Below are 24,392 nucleotides of genomic sequence, written 5' to 3' on the forward strand. Positions count from 1 at the left end.
ACAGCCAGCCAAGGTCAAATCACTACAACATGACGGCATATTCTCTGTGTTCTAGATATGAATATTGGATACAGAGGTAGTGCAGATTTCTGTTACCTAACAATACAGCCTGGATATTGCCATTGAAATGCCCTGCCTCCTTGCAGGCCTGTCATCGCGTTTCCCAGTAAGAGCAGGCGATGATGTTTTTGTATTGACTCTGCTGCACACCAGATGAGAAACATGGGGAATTTGCAAAGACCTGATGTTTTCCTAACATAAAGCTGCACTATTTGCAGACTAGAGCTGGCTTGCAGCCAAGACTGGTTATATCTAGGCATGAAGACAAAACCAAAAAAATAATTCTTTATTGACTCTTCTCATCATCAGGCAATGAAAACTACAAGCCTTTGCAGATGACGCACCTTAATGAGGTGCTAACATTTCTGCACAGTTTTAAGGGATAAGTCTCAAGACAAGTGATGATTTGCTCTAACATGTGTTATTCTTAGAGCTAGTTGAGACTTTTTTGACTAAATCCAGATGCATCAAGACCTAAATGCACTGTCAGAAAACTACCCATCTGCTTGTCTGATCATGGCAGGCTGATGAAGAATCCAAAATTTCAGCATCAGGTGCAGTTGTGTCATGTTAATGGGGGTCAGAAGCCTAAAGACTGGGGAAGAATAACTACTCTGATGATCCAGCTTTGTAGTCTTGCCTGAATTTTTAAGGAAAATGTCTTGTTTGAATTTCCTTTTAACAAGAACATTTAAAAAAATCTATTTTTAAATTGCAGTCTTTAGAACACAGGAAGCTATAGATTTGAGAGCATACAAATATACGCTATTACATTTTGTAGTGATGGGTGCTAGAAAGTATCAATCTAGGAAAGAAATTGAATCCATTTATTCTGGCTTTACAAAAAAAAACAAACCCCTACTTAAAATACTAACTCTCATTCACAGGAAAGAAATTGAATCCATTTGTTCTGGCTTTACAAAAAAAAAAACCCTACTTAAAATACTAACTCTCATTCACCTTTTTCCCCAAGTACCTACAACAGCAGAGGCCCTTATAACAAATTACTCAATTAAAGAACATCACATGCATAATGCATGGGGCAGACTAACCAAGATGGAAGAGACGGGCTTTTGTTCTACCTTCAACTAGACACACTATGCCATTCTCTTTTCAACCTGATATACTTTTGTTTCTTTTAATTATGTCAAAAAACCCTAAAGAGGCAAGGCACAATCCACCAGGAAATGGCTTCAAGTTGCACCAGGGGAGGTTTAGATTAAATATTGGGAAAAATTTCTTCACTGAAATGGTGATAAAGCAGTGGAATATGCTACCCAGGGAAACAGTGGAATCGCCATCCCTGGAACTTCAAATGTGCTGTTTGTTAAGAATTCACTTCTATGATCAGCCTAATAAAATCAGAGTAAGGTACCTAAAAACCTGAACAGCATGTGGAAATAACAACCTTAAGTACAATGATGATGGGAAGAAGTCTTTTAGAAAATCCCACAGCCTTTTATGTTGTGGAAAGTAAAAAATTACCTTGTTTCATGTACAGAAAAAAATACTTATTGTAGTCTGTTCTACAAACATCAGAGTGTTTAGTAACATGGATGTTTAAAAAGTAATTTTAAAGTGAAAACATAAAACTTTGCTTGTAAACTTCATCCTTATAAAGCACAATGTGTTGTTTCATGACATGACTCCATATTACAACCACATACATGGATATTTTAATAAAATTAGATTCTATATCCACATATATATCTACAGTCAATGTTTAATACAGAGAATAGTTGTCTGCCTGAGATTTTTTCCAGACTTTGAAACATTCATTTGTCATCCAGTTAATGAAGTTATCCCAGCCCTTCATCTGCAAACTACCAATTACAACTCAGAATATGAGGAAATTTTATGCACAAAACTCATCAAGATTCTCTGACTGTTTTCTGTAATCCTTTAATTATTGCATGTGAATGCCTTTTGGCAGTGTAGAGCAGGCCAGTATTTTTATAAACCAGGTGCAGATAGCATGAAGGCATGTTAAAATAGGTCGTGTCTTATTGCTTTACCTTCTAATAAAATGTGTTTACAAGAGAGGAAGTACATTTGGACTTTCACACTTACAACATGACTAAAAATTATTCTAACTTAATTTATGGCATGAATTATACAAAACAGTCTCCATATCTTTGTTTCATAGGACCAGAAGCTATTTATGGCACAGTATTTTATCAAAACCACCAAGAATCTCAAAATGAGATCAGAAAGAAATCATGTTGTACAGAGATGCACAACATACTAGCAATTTCAGATTTCAGTTTAAAGTAAACAGCCAGAGGCTAAGGAAAGCCTCTTTTTTTTTTTTTAGCCAAATGTTAGACCATGTTATTCTGCATTTTTATGGGCTTCTGTCATCTCACTGACATGTACTTTGTTCTAGTATAAAGCATAGAGCCTGCAGATACTAAAATGTTCATTGATTTTTAACAGCTTACAACCCCCTCTCTCCAGTACAAAAATCCGAACCAACAAGTGAGCAACTTTCTATTAAAGACCAACAAACCAACAACTAAGACACTTCCTATTAAAGTCCAACAAACCATTCCACAACTTCACATGCCTGAAATCCTAGACTTCAGCCTCACTAACCCACCTCCATTCCATGCTTACTTGGAAGGACAACTGTATGTTGAATTTCCAGGGCACAGACTTGGAGACTCATGCATTTCTCCTAGTCACTCTAAATTCACTATTCAAGATGGTGCTGACCTTGCACCATCTACCAGATGAAGCTGAAATCTTCTTGATGTCTTCTCTTTGTCTTCTGAACTTGCTGAGTTTCTGCAGGCAGGAAGATTTTTTCCTAATGTTTTACTCTCAAGAAGTTCTACATACACTCTAAAATAGATAATTTATCATTATCTTAGCTATCTTCTTTGTCTTTTGTTCCTATGGGAACAGTTTATATTTCATATGAATTTCAATACCTTCAAGTAAAACTGTGATAAAGAAAGCACTTATAGCGTCTACACTTCAATATATTTGTCCAGGACAAATGAATAATACTTCTCTACTTCGGATCATAGAATGGCTTGGATGGTCAGTAGCTACCAGGGTCCTAATTTCTACCTTTTGGAAAGATGGGTATGAGATTTCTTTACTCTCCCAGGCACCTGGGACTTGACTGTCATGACTTTCCAAATATGGAGAGCACCTATCCAGACCCACTATGTTAGACATTATTAAAGAGTCTCCAGACAAGTTTATAGTATGTGAACAGCAAGGGCAACTGAATTCTTATCACCTCTGCAATTTACACAACTACATAATCAAAATTTAGGGAACCAAAACAAATTTCAGTCTCCAAAGGTTTTGACTTTCAAACTCTAAACTTTAGGGTTTCCCAAAGACTGCAGTCTTTGAGCAAGTTTACCTTTCCCAATTCCTGCATTTATAAATGTTACAGCTTTCCCACTTAGTTTGCCACAGCACCTGTGCATGTTTCTGCTGGAAATTAACCTTATTTCCTTCCTGTCCCACATTTGCCCTATAAACTGAGAATGCAGCACTATTCCTAACTCAGGGCCCTACATGGAAGGAGTGCTGAAAAGATGATGACCATTTTGTGTGTCTGCTGTTTTCAAATTTAGCATTCTACTAGAAAAAGATGAAAATATTAGTTTGTCTTCCCAAAATATTGTTTAAATAATTTCAGAACTAAGTCTGCAGTCAATTAACAACCTAGAAGTGACTGAAAAGGATGGAAAGCAACATTGTAGAACCTAATCCATCAACAGCTATGTCCTGAAGATTGAGCATAATTTTCTGCATTCATTCCATTTGCCAGTAATACATATTACCAGTATGTGTCAGAAAATTGCAACACTGTCATTCAGACAGAAAACCAAGAAAAATGAGGATCAACTGGCAACCAAGAGCAATGAGAGGCAGAATCCAAATACTTCTACTTTATATATGTTAAAGTCAGAACAGAGATGCCTATTTACAGGCGAAATGGAAAAAAAAAAAAGAAACTAAAACTCATCAATACTGAAAAGGAAATTATTTGCCCAGAACAAAAGAATATGCATTCTAAGTAAATTTTAACATTACCATGACTCAGACTGAATTTTGCCCTGAAAGTGGATAGTGTTTCAAGAATTGTGATTAAAAAGGGAGAATGTAAGGATCCAGAGCAACATATTCAACTTCATGAAATGCCTGTCTTTTCACTCTGTTTCAGATCTCAGACAACGTGTTACATATGGAAGTGAGAGCATGCATCTGATCTCCAATGAGCCGTATGCTTTCTGGAGAGTGCAGGTTCCTTTTTCTCTCTGCACAAACAAACAAAACCAGAAAATAGAAAACCTGGGGTCATAAATTTCCATATAACAATCCCTGACATGTTAAAAGTGAAATATACCATGTTTCAGAATAGTTTCAACTACTTGGGTTTATTCTTCTGCATCCAAAATGTGAACTCTGTATTCTCCTTTCCACTGCCCAAACAGTATTTAGGATGCTGTTCTCTACTTTCACTGCTTCCATGATCCTGGAGCTTCAAGTCACAAAAATAACAGCAAAACTAGGAACTTCAATCTGGTTATTTTAAAATATCAATATTAATTCTATTTTTAAGCTTTATTTTTAAAGCTTATGTAGCCATTTGTATTGTTAGTCATAACAGCAAGTATGAGCACTGATGCTTCATCTCAAAGTCTCAAAGTTTCACAGTAATTTTAATGCAAAACCTCCAGGCTTCTTAACTGTCAAAGGCAAAGGTAATATGAATTGCATCTAATACTCCACTGATATCTGTTAAGCTCTTTCAGCATATAGTGGTTTTGCTTGTGAAAACTATCAAAGAGAAAAAACCCAACTCATGATCAGTAGTAATTTGCCAATAGCCCAAAAGCTTTTTCAGTACAAACATGAAATGACCTTGTTCCTTTTCAAATGATACCACCACTGTATTTTTTTTAAGAAAAGAAAGCAACACCAACAAATGTCAAAAACAGATTAAAAAAAATATGTACAAACCGAGAAAAAACCCACATTGCCACTTGACACCAACAGACTTTCAATTTCAACAAAGTAAAACTTTTTTTGGAGAGTTATGACAAAACTTGATTATCACAGTTTGACTGGACTCAAAAGAAGCTGAAACACAAGAATACAGAAGAAAAAGCCTGTTTATGTTGCAGGTGTATAAAAGAGTTTTATCAAGGTAATCATCACAGAAGCAAGACATTCAAGAAATAAAAATGGTGAATGGAGCCAAAACAACCACATGCATACAACCCCTAAACCAGAAGTTTCAAATACAGTAACTGATAGACACTTTGCAATAACACAATTGTATTTTCGCCAGGACTTGAATAGCAAAAGTTTTATGGAAAAGCCAAAGCATAACCTCTTAAAAATAATGAGGATGTTTCTTGGCTGTAATGACTCTAGAGCTGCAGTTCATGCATGCCTGGGAAGAAAGAAACCCCTTCAATTAATCTACTTTGATACAGAGTGGGGTGTTGTACTGCAGTGAACACAGACAAAGGTCAGTATCCTAAGGGATGTCTGCTTTGCTTAACAGTGGCAGTTTTAAGATTTCTCTTAATTTTGCTCCTTATGTCACAACTCATTCTATTCTCAAATCACCAGAATCACCTCTCAGCTCTATTTGTCTGTCTTATCTCCATGTCCATAATATTTTAACTCCCCTAATTTTAATTGGTTTTTGTTTTTATTTTTTAAGAACTAGGTTTAAAAGTTCATCAGTTTTCATCACATTCTGTCATTCAGACATCAGAATAGATTTTACACAAACCTGTGCTGGAGAGGCCACTAAGCATAAAATGCCCAGGGATTGGTATCACTTAGTATTTTGCTGTCATCACTAAAGGAAAAATCAAGCCCCCATATGGTCTGTCCCTGACTAGTGCAAATCAGAAGCAGCATTCCTTAAAAGCTAGCTATTATTCAGGCACAATTGTCATCATGCTAGCATCTTCCGAAACATCACCATCAAATTCTAGATTAAATCAGTACTCACGCCCTTCAATTTCATTTTATTGCTGGTCCTGCACAGCCACCATTGCTCACTGCATCACATCTAGAAGTTTTCTGAGAGTTTGAAGGGCATTTCAGAACACCTGTGTCAGTTCAGACACTTGTCTTACAGTCACATTACAGGTACCAGGCTTGGCAGAAGAAGAGCATCTTAACAGATACATGCATCCAGGCATGGCTGTAACTACACAAAAAGTGACAGCACACCTACCTGAAGGAAAAAACCCCTCAACAATAACAAAAGGTCCCCAACCAAACAAGACCCAACCCAACAACTTTTTTAGCAAAGGTATCAAGGAAAGTCAGCATGTCAAACCCAGCAGCTGGAATCCAGAGCTAAAATACCTTCTCCACTTGCTTGATTATACACTTCAGAATGAAGACAACCCCCCCCAGAATTTCATAATTCTTAATAAAAAAAACCCAAAAACAACCACACAAAAATTCCCTTAATGGCAATAACTTTCACACAATATTCAGGAAGGCTCAAATTGAGATTGTAGCATGTTCCTTGTTAGGGCAGCAGCAATTTCCCACGGTTTGAAGAAGAATTCCCACTCTTTAAAGTCTGTTGTAGGTTCACTGAGTTATAGACTACTTTTCATGTTAGTTAATCAGGCCTGACTTCTCATTAGTTTACTTCTACTGAAACAATTCCCATGGTAACGGAGAATTTTAAAATGTTGCTTGCTAATCACCAAAGTCACAAGTTCTACCACTTAGAGAAGATGTCAGAAACAGATATAGAGACAGCAAGAAGCTTCCCTTTCTTCCTGAAGAGAGATAATTCTTCTTTAAAGACTTGTTATCCCATGCTTTTATTCAGGGAATTGTAGTATATGAGATTGATTTGCTTTCAGAATATTTCAATAGGGCTTCAGAATAGAACACATTTCTACAGCTGTTGTAGATGTTGGGAGCACTGCTGGTAGTGATGGGTAGGTGATAACAAAAGCATATGGAGGATTCTGATTTGTTTTTCTCCAGAGTGTTTTCATTAGCAAATGAAGATTACCAACAATTAGATGCATCTCAGATTACTAATTTGCTGAAATTCTAATGGAAATATAGGGGTTACAGCCCATCCAGAGCTCAGATTTGCCAGTAGCTGCCTTGAAGACAATAAGTAAGATGAGGGACTAAAGGCTGCAGGAGCTTAGGAAAAAAACACAGGCTCTGAGCCAGCACACCCAGTGGGCTGGTATCACAGCTTTCAGGCTCTCTGTGGAGAACCAAAGTGTTCTGTATCTTTAGAGACCTATTTTAAAACAGAATACTATTTTATTGTGTCTAATTCCACAATTAAGAAAGCTAGGTGCCAGAAAATGTGCTGCTTTTTGGCACTTTAAGACAGCGCAGAGGAGAAGGCATCAGCTCATGCTATCAAAACCAAAATGATACCTTTATTTAAACGCATTTTATGGTACAACACTGACAAAACCCCTAACTCACATTGTTCAGTCCCTAAAATCAACTCAGCTTTGAGTATTCCTTTCTCCTTGTCTCCAAAAAATTGTTGACTCTATGCTCAGCAGTCCTTTTGCAACGAGTTTAATGTTACTCTCCTTCCATCTGCCTCTGCAAGTCAAGATGATAAGAAACAAGACATCTGCTTCTGTATATGCAGAGGCTTCATGGTAGAAAAATTTCCACATTATGAAACTCTGGAGTCCTAAAAAATTCAAGGTCAAGCAGTTATGATTCTAGAAGATTTTTGCCTTGAGTCAAAACCACTTGAGTGTTTTTATGACACTGAAGCCACTGGAAAGAAGAGGGATTAGTAAAGTTATTGTGTTAACCAAAGAAGTGGCAAGAGATCTGCCAAAATAAGTGCCATTGTGTGTACATCACTATACACTGGGAGGCTGTAAAAGTCTATGCATTTTTCCATATATACCAGTGACACTAAACAAGATAAGAAAAGTAACCCATTTTAAATAAGAAGCAAGTTCTTCAAACATTCCTTAAATTTTGTTAAGCTTCATAGAGGAAAGCCAAGTACTTGGCACATTTCAACAGCAGTAAAAATGGTAACAGTTCCTTGCGAGAAGACAGAATTCACTGTGGAAATTACTTGGGAATTAAATTTGTTTTTGGACCCTATCTTCCTTGTTCAGAAAACAAAAGATTTGGAGTTAAAGAGAGTCAGATTTTAGTGAAACAAAACTGTGTATCTTTCTCATCTGATAGATGTGATGCAGTCTATACTGCTTAGGCAGACTGAAGGCATGGAGAAAGGCAGACTGATTGAAACTCCCCTAGGCTCACAGCCAAGATTTGTAGTCATTCAGAAACAGCCAGGTATTTGATGCTTTTATAGCTCAACCTTCTCTGTATTCTCAGATCATATAAGCAATAAGACCCTCTGAAGTATTTTTTCTCCAGGCTGAATAAACTCTCAGTCTCTCTTCATATGTCATGTGCTCCCGACTCTTGATGCCCTCCCCTGGGTTCACTCTTGTATGTCAATATTGTGCTGAGTGCGCGAAACTGGACATGGCAGTCTAGATGTGCTCCTGCAAGTGCTGAATAAAAGGGAAAGATCTCTTTCCAGTACCTGCTGTGAAGACCCTTACTAATGCTGACCAGGGAGTGCTGTGCACCACAACCTCAGAGCCTTTTCTGCAGAGCTGCTTCCCAACAGCTGCACCAAGCCTGCCTTGTGGCTGGGATTACCACAAACCAGGGCAAAAAGCTTTTGTTCTTGCTGAACTTCATAAGGTTTACGTAATACCATTTCTCCAGCCTGTCCAGGTCCCTCTGACAGCAGTCCTGCCTTCCCAATTTGGGTCACCCACACCGGCTGTCACCTACAAACCAGCTGAGAGTACCCTCCACCTCATCATGCAGATTATTAATGAAGATATTGATTGGTATTGGTGCCAGCACCAACTCTGAGGGATCCACTACATCCTGGCTGCAAGCTTTCACAACCTTGGTTTTTTAAGTCCAGCCTATTTTCTGTCCACTTTATAGTGTCTTTATCCATCCCATGCCCCACCAATTTTGGGGGCTATGGAGGAAGCTACAGAGGGTGTCAAAGACCATTACAATTAAGGTATGTAGGAACCACTGCTTTTCTTTTGCCAGACATCTCATCATGGCAAACATGATTTGCATATGGGAAGTGTTTTCTTCTTCTCCCATTAATCTTGCTGTCCTTCATGCGTTTACATGTGATTTGCTCCAGCAGTGTTCTCAGGGACTGAGGTGAGCTGACTGGAGTACAGTTACTTGGATCCTCCTTCTTGTCATTCTTGACAATCAAGCTCCACTAACTTCTGTATGAAATACAGGTGATTTAAATGATGCCTCACTATGCCTTCCTCTGCCATGAATCCTTCATCAAGTTCAGGGGCTCAGGGACCAGGAAGGCCTGAGGACAAGCCTTGCAAGTGAAAACCACAGTATAAAAGGTGCCTTAGCCTTTCTCATGACCCTTGTCACTATGTCGACCATTTCAGCAAGCAATAGAGCCATGCTTAGCCTTTATTTCACTCCTGATATACTTTAAGAAACCTTTTTGATCTTGCATTTCCCTGAGCTGGAGCTTGCTGAACTCCATTCCTGTGTAAATAAACAATGCCTCTGTATCCCTCCCAAGGAGTCAGTCTCTGCTTCATTGTAGGTTTTTTTGTGCGTATTTGAGTGAGTCAGGAGCTCCACATCCATTCACACTCATTTTCTGTAAAGCTTGTCTTCTGAGAATGGGGAGAACAGTTCTTGTGCTCGGAGGATGCTGTCCTTGCAGATTGGATAGCTCTCCTGGGCTCCTTTGCCCTTCAAGGATCCACAGGATGCTGCCAAGCATGTCCCTGAACAAACATCTCCCCTCATCACACTATTGATCATCTGTATCAAGAAGTTGTCTTCAATCTGTTTCAGAAATCTGGATTGCTTGTGTTCAGCCTTAGTGGCCTTGCAGTAGTTACTGCTGAGGTTAAAGCCACCCAGGAATACCAATGCCTGGGATTATAAGGCTTTTTCCACCTGCCCTGAGATTGCTTCATTTGCCTTCTCTTGTTTATGAGAAGGTCTAGAGCAGACACCTACTACATCACCTGTCTTGGTCTGAACTTTGTCCACAAGCTCTCCACTTGTTTGCCACTTCACCCAGGGTTCTGTCCACTCAAAACACACTTTTGTGTAGAGCATAATGGGAGAGCGTCACATACTGACACTCTGCTAGCATGTTACGGTACTACATGTGCCTTGTGTTTACAAATTCAAGGTTAAAAAGAAAGGAATGAGTGGGCCAGACATGCTGAACTTTCCTAGGTTTGTCCCTTCTCTGGTGAAAGAATTCTGAAGTTATGACTTGCTCTCACTCTTTTCAAATATACCTGAGTCACAGTAATTCTAGGGAAGGAATAAGATCTCATAAGGAAAGGAGAATGCATGCATAGGCAAATGGAAAAATTTCCACAGGACTGACTTCAGTGCTGTTGGAATATAATTAAAATGTTTTTATTCAATTATTAATCATAATGTAGAGTCACTATCAATTCTACAGACTAGAATTCAAAATCTTTAATGTGGACTACTTATCTAATGATTGTTTAACCAATTGTTGACAGACACAGATTTTCTAAGTGTGTCTCTAAACTGAAATTAATTAACAAAAAAAGTCAATCTATCTTTCATGATGGAACACACATATCACTGTTTGCAATATCTGATCTAAAAGCTACATAATTCATGACCTTGCACACTTAACCTCCTCCACATTTCTCAGATTTTGTTTCACTGTATTTAATTTATTATTTAGACTGTACATGATGCAATGTTTATATGATAATATTGATATAGAATCATAGAATATCCAGAGTTGGAAGGGATCCACAAGGATCATAGAGTTCAACTCCTGGCCCTGTGCAGGACATTGCCAAGACTGACACCATGTGTGCAAAAGTATTTTCAAATGCTTCTTGAACTCTGTCAGGCTGGTGCTGTCATTACTTCCCTGCAGAGCTTTTTCCAGAGCTAAACTATCCTCAGGATGAAAAACCTTTTCCTAATTCCAACCTAAAACTCCCGTGACACAACTTCAAGCCATTCCCTGGGTTCCTGTCCCTGATCATCACAGAGAAGAGAGCAGTGTCTGCCTCTCCTCTTCCCCTCAAAAGGAAGTTGTAGACTCCAATGAAGTCTCCCCTCAGTTTCCTCTTCTCCAGACTAAGTAACTTCAGTCACTCCTCATATGGCTTTTCTTCTAGGCCCTTCACCATATATACATAATGTTACATATATGTTTTAAAAAACCAAAACCAACATATATATATATATTATCTATATAAACTTTTAAAATGTAAAGTTTCAAATATGCCACTAAAAAAGCACAAATTTTATCATTAAGGAATTTCCCACTATTTAAAAAAAAAAGTTTTTCTGTTAAAATAATACCCTAGGACACAGATGTGTACAATTGTACTTTCAAATAAGAAAATAGTGCATTTTAACTGTGCAGTGCTCAGTGTCTCACAAGTAACTGCCTGCCATTGTGTACTCCAATGCCCAAGTCTTGTTCTATGCTAGTCTAGTCACTATGCTATGGAGTCATTCAAACCACAGACTGCTTGACACCCTGCTTTGAAATATCCTGAGGTTTTAGCTGGTATTTGCTACTTATTTGCAATGGCATGATAATTATTAGTTTAGTAACTGCCTATAGCAAAGCTTGTTAAAAAAAGAATGTTTCACATCTTGACTTAATAACATCTTACAGGTTATTTTTTACTAGGATTTACAAGTTTAGCTGGAAACCTCCAGTCTTTAAATCATCTGCATGCAAAGAAAAATAATGGAAAAAAGAGCTCTGTAACACCCCTAACACCTTTAAAAAAACTCTACCGAACCCCAAAAGACCTGAACCCCAAACTACAAAGTTTTTTGTTTACCACAAATTTCTTTAAGCTAAGAATTTCTATCTGGCATTGTGAGTTAATTCATCCAAGCCAGACTTTGATGTGTAACTTGATTTCTTCAAGCTAGAGATGAAGCACCAATTACTTACCTGACTCACACGCAAATGTCTTTGATGTCTCATCATGAAAGATAATTGCCACTGCATGCTTCTTTGTCTCTCGAGGCAATCTGGTTATATTTTTGATATTGTGCAGCTCAGTTACCTTAAAATGAAGAAAAGTATTTTAGACCAGTGTATAAATAGTACAAATAAAAATATTAACCTTAACTGCTCAATTTTTACTATAAACTGTTTTTCCACTGTCCTAGTTTCAGCCAGGACAGGGTTAATTTTTCACAGTAAGCAGGAGAGGTGTGTGGCAAGGCCCAGATGTTATTCCACTCCACCTCACTCATTGCCAGGGGCAGGAGTGAGGAACTCTCTCTTCTTCCACTTGGGAGAAAGCCTGGTGGGGAAGAGCCGGATATTGTTGCAGGCTTTTCCATGTAAATTGTTTCTTTGTGCTGCTGGTACTGTTCATTTTTCTGTCTCATTGCTGTTTCTAGTAAATCATTCTTATCTCAACCCTTGATTTTCAGCTTTTGTGCCTCCAATTCTCAACTCCATTCCAAAGGAGAGGGAAGGGAGGGGAAGGGGGAGTGAGTGAGCAGCAGTGTGGTTTTGAGTCTCAGTGGGAGAACTAAAATGGGGAGTACCATTCCTGAACCCCAAGGGTTATTTATATTTATAAGCTTGGTATTGGTTAAAAAACCCATATAAATAGGTAGAGTCTTAAGTTGCAAAACTTAACTCTAATACCTCTACTTCTCTAGTAAATTTCCACAAAACTCTGTTTCTTTAATAAGTCCTACATGGAAATAGTTTACAAAGACGTCAACTCAGGCTTGGGATTCTGTATAATCTATTTTTCAATTTCTATACTCATACAACTTGGATCAGTTTCAGAATCTGCATCAAATAGAAAACCCAATGTTGGAAGAACAGTGTTTCATTAGTTAAGGAAGGTAACTCAACTAATATCTCAAATAGTAGCACTACACTTGTAAGGCTAGATCGTCATGTGTCTAAAATGTATCTGTCATCCTCAAAAGAACTCAAGCTTTCATTTTATTTTCTAAATATTTGAAAAGCTTATCAACAATAATATACTCTTGTAGCAAATTTACAACATAAAAATTCAACCTATTTCCATTTTCTTTTCATGCATGTATATGATTACAATTAACAAAAATGGAAGAAAAATATATTATTCCAACCAGATCAGGTGACCCAGCCCATATTAAACTGATTAACACTTCATATTCTGAAATATTTTTCTCAGTTTCTTGGAACTCTGGGCAAACTTTATCCAGTTACAGTTAGTTTTTCTCAGGCAGGACATCTGCCTCAGGCAGAATTTCCAGAAAAATGTCAACCATATAAGTTTGGACTTCTATGACTACAGAAAAAATGGACTGAATGAAGGTGGAGTTTTTTTGTTTTGCTTTGTAATTGTTATGCTCCTGGTGTACAGTTCCAGCATTCCTTTTCACATGCTGAAAATAATTTTAAAGCAGAAGAGATTTTATATGGTGCAGTTCCAAAAAGATGGAACACATTGGGGCAAAGACACTTCAATAAAATATTGATAGCAGAGGAGCAGTGAAAGGCATCAAGCCAACAAAAGAAACCAAGACAAAGCATGAAGAGGAATGCGTTATGTGCTGACAAACTTGGGACCAGAACTGAAGACTTCTCTAGAGTCTTGTCTTAGCCTTCAGCAAAACTCACTCCAGTTTGTCAATATCTTTGTTGTAAGAGGTGGGCCAAAAATGGATGTGGTACTATAAACATGGTTTAATGTGCGCTAAACTGAGGAGAATGATCATTCTCTGCGCTGACTGGCCATGGTTCTGTCTATGCAGCCCATGGAGCTTTGCTGGCTGAGGCACCAAGATCCGGGCCCTACCTCCAGACCTGCTCCCAGCTTGCCAATGCCAAACCTGTGCCATCGCAGGGACTCTTCTATCCCCAGGATGGCATCTGGTTCTTGCCCTTCTTCAATTTAACAAAGTCCATGTCAGCCCATTTGTCCAGCCTGTTCAGGCTGCTGTAAAGGCAGCTTGACTACCAAAATCCTATCAACTGATCCTTACCAATTTGCTCTCTGCACATTGGTGCAGGTCCCTTATTTCCTCCAGGTCCCTGACTGCAATATCAAGAGAGGTCCCAGTACAGACCACAGCAGTTCCACACTTGCTACAGCCCTCCAAGCAGGTAACCACATTGACCACGTTAGTAACCAACATAACCACATTAATAACCAACCTATTAACCACATAATAACCAACCCATTAACCACAACTTTCTGGGTCTGACTAGCTGACCATCTTTACATCATCTAGACATCCACCTGCATAAATAATAACGTACCAACTTTAAATTGAGAATGTCATGGGAGAAAATGGTAAATCCATGCTGCCTTTCCCAAATGTTATATTTCCTCCACAGTTCTTCCTATAGGCTGAAGTAAGACTGCCAGAAATTCTCCAGGCTGAACTTTGGTTGACTGCCAGAATTCTCTGTATTCTCCAGGTTGACCTTTTGACCTTTTTTTGGACACAGGTGCATTTGCCTCACCATTTGGCTCCTAATCTGTTATAATTTTAACTTTTGTCATGCATTTTCAGGGCTTTGTAAGAATCCATATATTTCACTTCTTTTTGGCTTGGGGGAAAGAGAAGGGCTGAATATCACAAATATCCCTGTCCCATTAAAGAAGTTAGTGAAATATCTGTTGATTTTCCTTGATCCATGCATGGTAAATGAACTAATGTGTGAGAGGGCTCTTGTCATCTCAAGAAAATCCCCCAAAAGATAGGAAAGAAAGCATTTGTAGGCAGAGGAGAGAGCAGACTCTAGAATTCAAAACCTGAGGGAACAATACCAATTCCATAAGTCATAACTGAATTTTGAAGACACAGAAGGCCCCAAAGTCAGGGGTACAGATCTACTAGTCTTGCTAAAGACAAGGTACAGATCTACTAGTCTTGACAGGGTACAGATGATCTAGTCTTGCTAAATAAGATATAAGAGCAAAATATTTAAGATGATTTAGGGCACGAAAAAGTTCAGGTTATTATTAAAAAAAAATTTAAAAATAGCTGGTGGTGCAATACGAAAGGGAAAACACTGATAGGAGGAAAAAGCTCCAGTGATTCTTACACAAGCAATTAATACAGAAAGTGACATTTTCACATGTGTGTGCATGCGTGACACTGCACACTATGCAGATAAAAGTGCCTTAAATCTTGCTGTACTTAAAAGGGAAAAATTCTCTCTCTGGAATAGCAGAAAAGGAAAAAGAATTGCTTTGAATAATGACAACAAGGCATATTAAGCCTTCTTCTAGTCTCTGTTATATAGTAGAGATCTATTCTTTTTTCTTAATACTTGAGTGTTACAGATTACTGAAAGATCCTGCAATGTTTATAAGATAAGACAATAATGATAATAGAGCCAAAAATCTTACATTTCTGGCACTAAAGCTACAAAATTTTGATAGTAATTTCTGTTTGAAACAGAAATACAGACATACTTGAGTGCACAGACAGCTATCTGTAAAGATGGTTATTTGAGTCATCTTATTGATCAGTACATTAATCCTGCCTTGTTTAATATAGTCACATATGCAACATCCATCACACTCTTAAGAATATTGTCAGCAAAAAATGTACATATAACAGAATTCTTTTTATTTGCTGGGGGAATTTAATGTCTGAAAGAGACAATGAAAACACTGCCAAATTCTTATGTGCTGCTTTTTGGTACCCATATGAGAGATTAAGTTGAACAAAATGCAAGGCAAGTAAAGAAAAATAGTCCCCATGCAGGAAAAAAGGGTATTTGTTTTAAATACATTTTGATTTTCCTTTGTCTCTGAAATCCCTAGACAGCACAGAACTTCTTGTAACTCCAGTGTGACAAAGCTACATGAATTGCCTCTTCCAAACTCCCTGATTTTAACTTCTTTCTTTAATACAAGCTTTTTAAGCCATTTGTAGTCTCACACAGAAATTATATCCCTCTTGCCTACAACTTTCCATAAAAATGGACCTATTTGAAAGTACTACAAGATATTGTGAGACACTTATGTCCTTGTCAAATACTTCAGTTGTTTAACATGCATGGCCAAAGCATTTCTGCCAGGTAAACTATTTTTTTTTTCAAAAATCATATCTTTCTGATTGGAATGCTTTGCTTTATAAAAACTGAAGGAAATAATTTTAGCTACAACATTTTGAGGATATAGGAAATTTATAAAAATTTTAGGAAGTATAATTTTACTTGGCAAGCTAACAGAAAAAGAAATGAGAATACTTCAGGAACACAAATTTACACTAACAACTAGAAAGGTCATACTATCAAATAAGCCCCTCAGTATTTCTATTGCTTATATAATTTTCAATATCAAATAGAGATGAATATTTGCTTCAATGTTCATCTTTTCAAATTGTACTGTATGCTTCCCTCCATGCTCAGAGTAGAAAGATGGGGCAAAACTGTGAAAGTCTATCCTCCCATTGATAGAGAATTAAGTTAATGAAATTCTGGATTCTGGATTTAATGCCAATTAAGCATGAGTCATTTCTCTATTTGCTGAACATGTGCAATTAAAAAAACACCTGAGAGTATATTATCTTGTATGAAGGAAAAGATGAACTTTGCCTTGGCAACCAGATTGCTTTATCTCCGTGGTTTTTAAAACTGTGGATTAAATTTTATCTAGTATTTTTTTAAAAAACCCACAAAAATAAATAAGCATTTTTAAAGGGAAAAAGTATCAAAGCTACTGAAAAGGCAAATAGAAAATTTATAAAAATCATGCTACTTTGAAATAATTGAAAACATCACTTAGCAGATTTTAAGAATGTTTTAAAAGACTAATAAAAATTTTTAAAAGTACAAAAAAGTCCCCATTTTTTATGAGTAGCACATTAGGTAAATCTACTTTTTTAAACAAGGAGTGTTATACCAAAATTTGCTCCCTGTGGTATGATAATGGACTTGTTTACAAAATTCAGTCTAATACATTGAAAATATTTTTGTTCTTCACAACAACAAAATATCATTCTGAAACTACCTATACCATTGATAATCTTGCATCAGTAAGAGAAACATAAACATGGGAAAAAATTTCTGTGCCATTACATATGTAAGAGTCTTACCTAGTTGTTCAAAAAAAAAAAAAAAAGAAAAGAGCATTTAGGTGAAGTATAATCCCAGTTTGGGATTATACTTAACCTAAAACATTGCTAACACTGAAAACAACTCAAACCAACAAAAACTTTGTAAATCAGTTTTCCTATTTCCCCCAATTGTAACTGTCCAGAACAATACTAATTTCAACAATGAATAAAATCCCTAATATTGCCTCCTCAGTGAGAAAACTTTCAAATAGATTTTTTCTGATTTTTTTATGCTTTGATTTCTTCCAGTAGGTGAAATAAATCCTTTTTTTAAATTAAGCTATGATTATGTAGTATAGAAATTTCCACTACCATTAGCATGTTAACTTAGACTTTCTTTTCTCTACTAGACATTCAGTGCTGTTCTCCATATGTTGCTCAGTGTGGTATGTGCTAGGGACTCTTAGCACCTGGATCATTTCTCAGTTCTCCTACTCCTCATCAATAATTCCTGCTTCGTATGTCCATCACTCAGCAGCCCACACACACATTTCCTAGTTTGCTTTTTTTCTATTTCTTGATTTTTTTTTTTGTATCAGTCATTAAAACCAGTTTTGCTTTTTCTCTAGAAAGACAATTTAGCACTGACTGGTGAAAAGATGTGGAAGAGTTACTAAGCTTACATGTTACCAAAATTTGCCCAGGCATCTTTCTTTCTTTCTTTTATATTTTTTTTTCATCTATTATACAGATTTTTTTCTTTCTTGGTGGAGGGGGATGGGGCTTGACATAGCTGTATCAGAGGCATCCAAGTCCTCTACTTCTCATTAATATTTGATAAAAGGACATAGCCTTGAAGAGCTGCTAGGTAGGATAACTTCTAGGATTGGTAAAGGCATAATCTCACTCCTGCAAAATTATACTAGGCCAGACTTGCATCAGGGTCTCAAGGCTACACATCAGTGTTGGCTACTGTAACTTGGTTCCCCTCACAGCCAGGAATTTGCTTCATCTCGAAGATTCCTTGTAAGCACAGATGAAAAGAAACACGTGATCTGGAAACAAATATTTTTGGATGTTTGGATTGTTCACCAAAATGTAATACTTTTTTACAGATACATCAAGCACTGAACAAGAAGGTGAAAGAGCCTATAATAAGGTTTCTGACACTATTGCTCATATATCTTAATCACTCATGAATCATTTAAATATTGATTCAAGTAATGCAATGCACTTCCTCTCATCCTTATTGTTTTTCTTTATCTTGGTCTGGAGATAAGCCCAAAACTTTAACTTGTTTTGTGCTGGTGTAACATCTCATCTGGCAGAACACCACATTCAGAGCTTCCACTTCCTTCCTTGAGTACATGTGACATAGCAATAATAAAGTCCATAACTATCAACACCTTGTAAATGCTGTCTAGCCACATCAGGGTGGATCAACAATCAAAAAAAAAACCTAACAAAACAAACTCAACATAGAGCAGTGCATCAACCTTAAAAACAAGAGAAGAAACTGCAAAGGACTCCTCTGAAAGAACCAACAGTTAACAAATCTCATGCTATATGGTCAAAAAAACAAGATGATCAGAGGAAGTATTTGGCTTATGTCCTCACTTTGAAAAAAAAAATAAATCTTCATTTCCTTGAAGTCTATGATAGTAATATTTAACCTGAGAGGTTCACAGAAAATTGAAGTCACCTTTCTGCACAATGATCCTAAATTTGGCACTAATACCAAATTCCTTCAATTCCCTGTTCGTACCAGAATGTGCAAGCATTGTCAGACGCCAGGGTACTGAGTTACAAGAAGTACTAAACAATTGGTCTGTTTCAGTTTTAGGGCATGTCTGTGCCAAGAGACTAGGAAACCATCTGAAAAGCATCCTGATTTCAGAAGTCTAACTCCACTTGTTTCTAGCTACATCAAATGTAGTTTAATTCCAGTCAAGCCATGCTGCAGATATCTGGTAAATAATTCAGGTGTAGGAAAATTGCTAATTTAAAAAAGCCTTCATGCCATGTAGCCATAGCAGGATACACAAGTATAGGCCGATGATCAAGAAAATTATTTAGGATTCTTATATGAAAAATAAAATCTCTGAACAGCACACACAGGTCAGTTACATCTGTCTAGCCAGAAAAGATCAGATAATAGATTTCTAGTAACAAACTTCTGATCTCTCAAAAAACAATTTCGCCCTTGCCTGTCTATCAACCTTAAGTCTTCTTTTTGAAAGAGCATTTGTTACCCAGGTAAATAACAGGAAATAATTACAAGATCACAATTTCATTATACTAGCAAAATATTTTATATTATGAAACTGTAACTGTCAATGCATCTTAAGACACCTATCACTTAAAATGTTTGGGTGTTTTGTTATAATTTCAGTATCTTAGTTATATTCCTAGATGTGAAAAGCTAATAAATTCCAAAAGACACCTAATTTAAGTAAAGGTTTATATTAAATGAGATGCATTACTTCTTAACAATATTTATGTATTTCTCCTCTTTTCTGATTACTTTCTTTGGATCCATGTTTATTTCTTTCAAAGAGGAAGGATTTTAGGAACAACTCAATACACTTTCTCTTTAATCTATAATACTTCACTATGACAAACACTGGATATTTTTTGTTTGATTCTTGTACTAAAAATGTCTTCTAGTCATGGAGCTGAAGATGTAGGATTTCCTTTTGTATTACATGGACATGTAAAAACGTTACATATATAAAATATTGTGGGGTCTGGTGTTCAAATTGTACATTTAAATAGATGAGATAACTCTTCCACAATTACAGAAATATTACTTCCAAATCACTTATTATATTTGCATCTCTACAAAAATTACAATTCCATGGTAAATAAGAAAGGAGGTCCAAAAGAGATGAAAACCACAAAAAACCATGAATAAAACCTTAAGTGCCCTATTCTGGGTTATATCTTATTTGAATTCTTCCAAACATGTGCCTCCCATATGAAACTGGGAGGGAAATGATTCTGCAATTCCATCTATTGAATGTTATTTCCACTATGCAGAGTCCTGGAAATTGCCTGGGCAGAAGAAAAGGTCTGAATTTACATAAATGGGTTTCTGTTTTGCACTGCACACTACCTTCCTGTCATTTAAGTTCTAACTAGAAAAAATAGAAGCAGAAGAGAAAGCCATAAAATGCAATTATTTATCCTCTTATTTTCTAATAATGGCCCACATACGACCATCTGTTATGTAATACCACGCAAGCAGCAATGTCACAGAGCAAAAGCCAGCACAGGGGCAAGGAGCAGGGACTCCAGTGAGGGATGCCCAGACAGTAAAGAACCACCCCAAACCAGAAACAGCATGGCAACAATAAGAGAGTGATATAAAAAGCAAGGGCCATGGCAACTATCACAGCGGGAAAAGTCCAAAGGAGGCACCAATATGTTGCTTCCTGTCTGCAAAAGGAGAACACAAGATGTTGGCTCAGTACAGATTAGAGGACCACAGACAGGATCTCAAAGCATCTAAACATCTGCCTCCAGCTCAGCTTTCAGTGACACTATCTGCAGCTAGCAGTAGCTCCTTTGACATTGCTAAATCCAATTGCCACAGAGTAGAAGTTTTGTTACAGCTTTGGATGGAACTGGATGTGATTTGGGCTCTTAAGAAAAGGCAGTATGCTGCCTGCAAAGCATAAAGACCTTTGAGACTGGGGAAATGGCTGCATTAACAGAAGAACAGGCCATAAATCAAGGAAAGTGCCTTTTTTTTTTTTTTTTTACTCAGTATTCATTAGATCACATCTCTAATATCCTGCCGTGTCACAGACATCCTTTTCACAAAAATCCTTTCTTTAGGATTTTTTCCTTCTGGGAAGCTGAGACCCCAGAAACAAAAGGTAAACAATAGGTTATCTGCTTCTGTGGAATGCAACAGGTCAGTTCTGGATTGGCCCAGATTGAGTGTTTGGAAATAATGGCCAATCCAGAACTGAGCTCTCTCGGACACAGTCCGAGAGAGCAAGGTTTGTTGATCATTCTTTACTTTCTATTCTTAGGTAGTTAGCAGCTTCTGGAAACTCTCCTTTTCTTTTCTTTTTAGTATAGTATAATAGATGTATATATCATAACATAATAAATCAAGCCTTCTGATCATGGAGCCCATCTCGTCTCTTCCTTCACCCCGAAAATCTTGTGACCAACCGTCGACACTGCCGAGTTTTGGGGCTCCAATGAAAAAATTATTCCAATGACAAAGTGAGTTCAGCAGAGGGTCCCCAGGACAGCCAGAGCTGGACCTCTTGCCCTGTGGGGTGTAGAGGTTGAAGGAAGAGGCTGCTCCATCCTGCAGCAGGGATGGCTTTGGGAGCATCTAACTGCAGTCCCCCCAGTGCCAGCAGGGAGATTATTGAGGAGACAGAGCCAGGCTCTTCCCAGCTGTGCCTGGAGGGAGGAAGATGAATAATGGGCATAAACTGAGACAAGAGATGTTCAGGCTGCATATGGAAACGATGTTCCCACAATGAAGACAGTCCAGCAGTGGGACAGGCAGCCCAGTGAGGCTCTGCAATCTCCATCCCTGGAGAGTCAACTGGACATTACCCTGTGCAACCACATTTGCTCAGACCTTGGACCTCAGAGGTGGCTCTGCTGTGAGCAGGAGCTGGACAAGAAAACTCTTCATAAGAAATAACTTCTAAGCTTAAGAAAGGGATGTTAACAGACCTGCAAGGATATTTGGACCTTTGTGGGTTTGGACAAACCTTTATGGTATTAGGCCATTCAGAGTATTTAAGATGAAACACATTTCCATGACATCAGCATATATTGCACAAAACCAGCAATAGGACAAGGAGATGCAAGAGACTGGAGAATAGGACCTAAGGTTAAAATGTACTAAGAGGCAGAAAAAAAGGAAAAAAACCTATTTAATGAAAGAATAGCAAATCTTAAATCACAAGATTACAAGAGAAACATAATAAGGGAGAAGAGAAATCCCAAGATCAGAGAAGTGAAAGAATGGATCATAAAAGAGTAAAATCAATTCAGAAAGAGAACAGAAGCGTTTTCCCCATCTCTGCATGTGGGTTTACACTTGGAAAAGGAGTTGTTATGGTAACAACACTTTTCAGGACTATTGCCAAAGAGCGGCATATCAACCTCCATATTGAGCCTCTAGGGCAGGTCTCCAGCTGCTCTTTCAGAGGAGTAAGTGTTTAAGAAACTTCTACCAAGTAAATGTTCATTCCTCTAAGTACTAAAAGGAAACCACGTCTATAACAACAGTAAGAATCTTGTCTGTTAACTGAAAAAGTACATCATAAAAATAAAAAAAAGACAAAGCGCAAAACCGGACAGAATTAATGAATATATTTAAAATAAATCAGGCTAAGTATAAGGCAGTAATGTCAGGGCAAAAAAGAAAACTTTGATAGGAAGAAATATGTGTAGATCTGATAGTAGAAGGATAATGAATAATTCCTTCTTATCCTCCAGATAAAATTGAGATTTAAAAAATATATGTTTGAATTTTTCAGCATTTTTGGAAAACCTAGATGACATTATGTAAATTTAGACTGAATAGAAAATAAAATAATGATTTTAATTTCTCAAAATTTAAATAAATGGAAGAGAAATAAAAATTATTACTATTTACAACTGTAGTGGGTTGACTGCTGGCCAAACTTCAGCGCACTCACAAAAATCATCTACTCATCTTCCTCTGCTATAACTGGAGCAGAGGAGGGGAAAAATCCAGTTAAAATAAAGCTCATGGGGTTGAGATTAGGATTATGAGAAGGGGAAAGTAGGCTCAAAATTTTAAAGGGTATAAAGAAAACTTCTCTCCATTCTTTAAGTCTTAATTATTTCTAAGTATTAGACCATCTGACTTTCATATGGGCTACAGCCTGGGTACCCAGTTTCATGTGTGCTTTAACTAATCACTTACCACATAAGCAGTTACAAACTCTTAATTTTGTCTCAATGAACTCTAAAAAAATTAAGGATGCAAAACAATCTTCCTTGACTAGCTTTTGTTATGCTACTTTAAATGCTGAACTGGTTGACAGCGTTGGTAAATCAAACCTACCAGGGCAGAGGAAGTGTATTAAAGTCATATCAGCTGCCTTTTCTAGGCAAAGATGTAGGGATTTTTCCAAGCCAAGTTACTTTCTCTCAAGTCGTGCTGCTGTAATGTTGTCAGGATTGAGCTGCTGCCTAACCCATAAAATCAACCAGCCCGCTGGGATTATTCTAGTTCTGGCTGGTAGCCTGGTGTTTGAAAGTGATAGTTGAAATCTGATCAGTTCATGTGCACATGGACCTATTCCCTTAACAAACATTTTAATTAGGATTTTAAAATACATACTGAAAAACATGCATTCACACTTCATGGGGTAATTGTACAGACAGCCATTGGCAGAACAAAAATCCCAGTTCTCCTCAATCCCATTTCCTTGCTATCCCAAAGATCCTTTGAAATATGTTTTCCAATCAAACCTTTCATTTTGAAGAGCAATCTGAATACCAGGCTACTGTGCATGAATTAAAATAAAAGGGGAAAAATACAGCCTTCTGTAAAAGTGAGCATTAACAAAATTTTAACTAATGCCTTAATACTAAAACAACACAAATTTTCTAATTTGGAACCCAGGTGCACACTTGAAAAATAACATCATGCTAGAGAGAGATGGCAGAGGGGGAAGATGATTCACAACTGAAATAAAATAGGTTTCACAATTATCCTTTCAAATTTCAGCTGCAATTAAAAAAAATGCTTTCAATATCAAACTTCCTGCCAGAGTTAGTAGGCGTGCAAACCATATTTATGCAATATTTCACTATGAACACTAGATCATTAGATGAGTGCTAATATTCTTGTAGGGTCAATAATATACACTGGACACTTAGAAATCGTTTCCAGTCTTCAAAGTTTCCAATTTTAACATTCCCAAAGTACATGATTATGTCCAGATCTGTTCAATTTTTGACCCAAAGGTACTGGTTAATTAAAAGGAATACGTTACTGGTCTTTGAGTGGAGAGAAAAGGAGGAACATACTTTTCCAAAACTTTTCCTCTCATTTCCTTAAATCAGCTGACTTGCATTAGTTTCCAAAATTATCTTGTTAGATCAGCTCAATTAAAAATAAGTGTTTATTAACGTAGACTAAATTTGAAAACAAATCACTTACGTGCAGTAATCACTTGAATGCAGTAAGTGATGTGTATATATAATTC

The 24,392-nt window shown here is 37.2% G+C and overlaps 1 protein-coding gene across 1 annotated transcript in view; it reads right to left on the minus strand.

Moving 5' to 3' along the window:
* DOK6 (docking protein 6) overlaps positions 1 to 24,392 on the minus strand; it is a gene marked incomplete at its 3' end in the record, with an annotated part of 153,850 nt that overhangs the window by 112,323 nt on the left and 17,135 nt on the right. Inside the window, exon 3 of the mRNA XM_005423353.1 lies at positions 12,089 to 12,203. Coding sequence (XP_005423410.1) covers positions 12,089 to 12,203 — 115 coding nt within the window. The remainder of the gene's footprint in view (positions 1 to 12,088; positions 12,204 to 24,392) is intronic.

The sequence above is a fragment of the Geospiza fortis genome, unplaced genomic scaffold (assembly GCF_000277835.1).
Source record: "Geospiza fortis unplaced genomic scaffold, GeoFor_1.0 scaffold100, whole genome shotgun sequence".
Taxonomy (NCBI): domain Eukaryota; kingdom Metazoa; phylum Chordata; class Aves; order Passeriformes; family Thraupidae; genus Geospiza; species Geospiza fortis.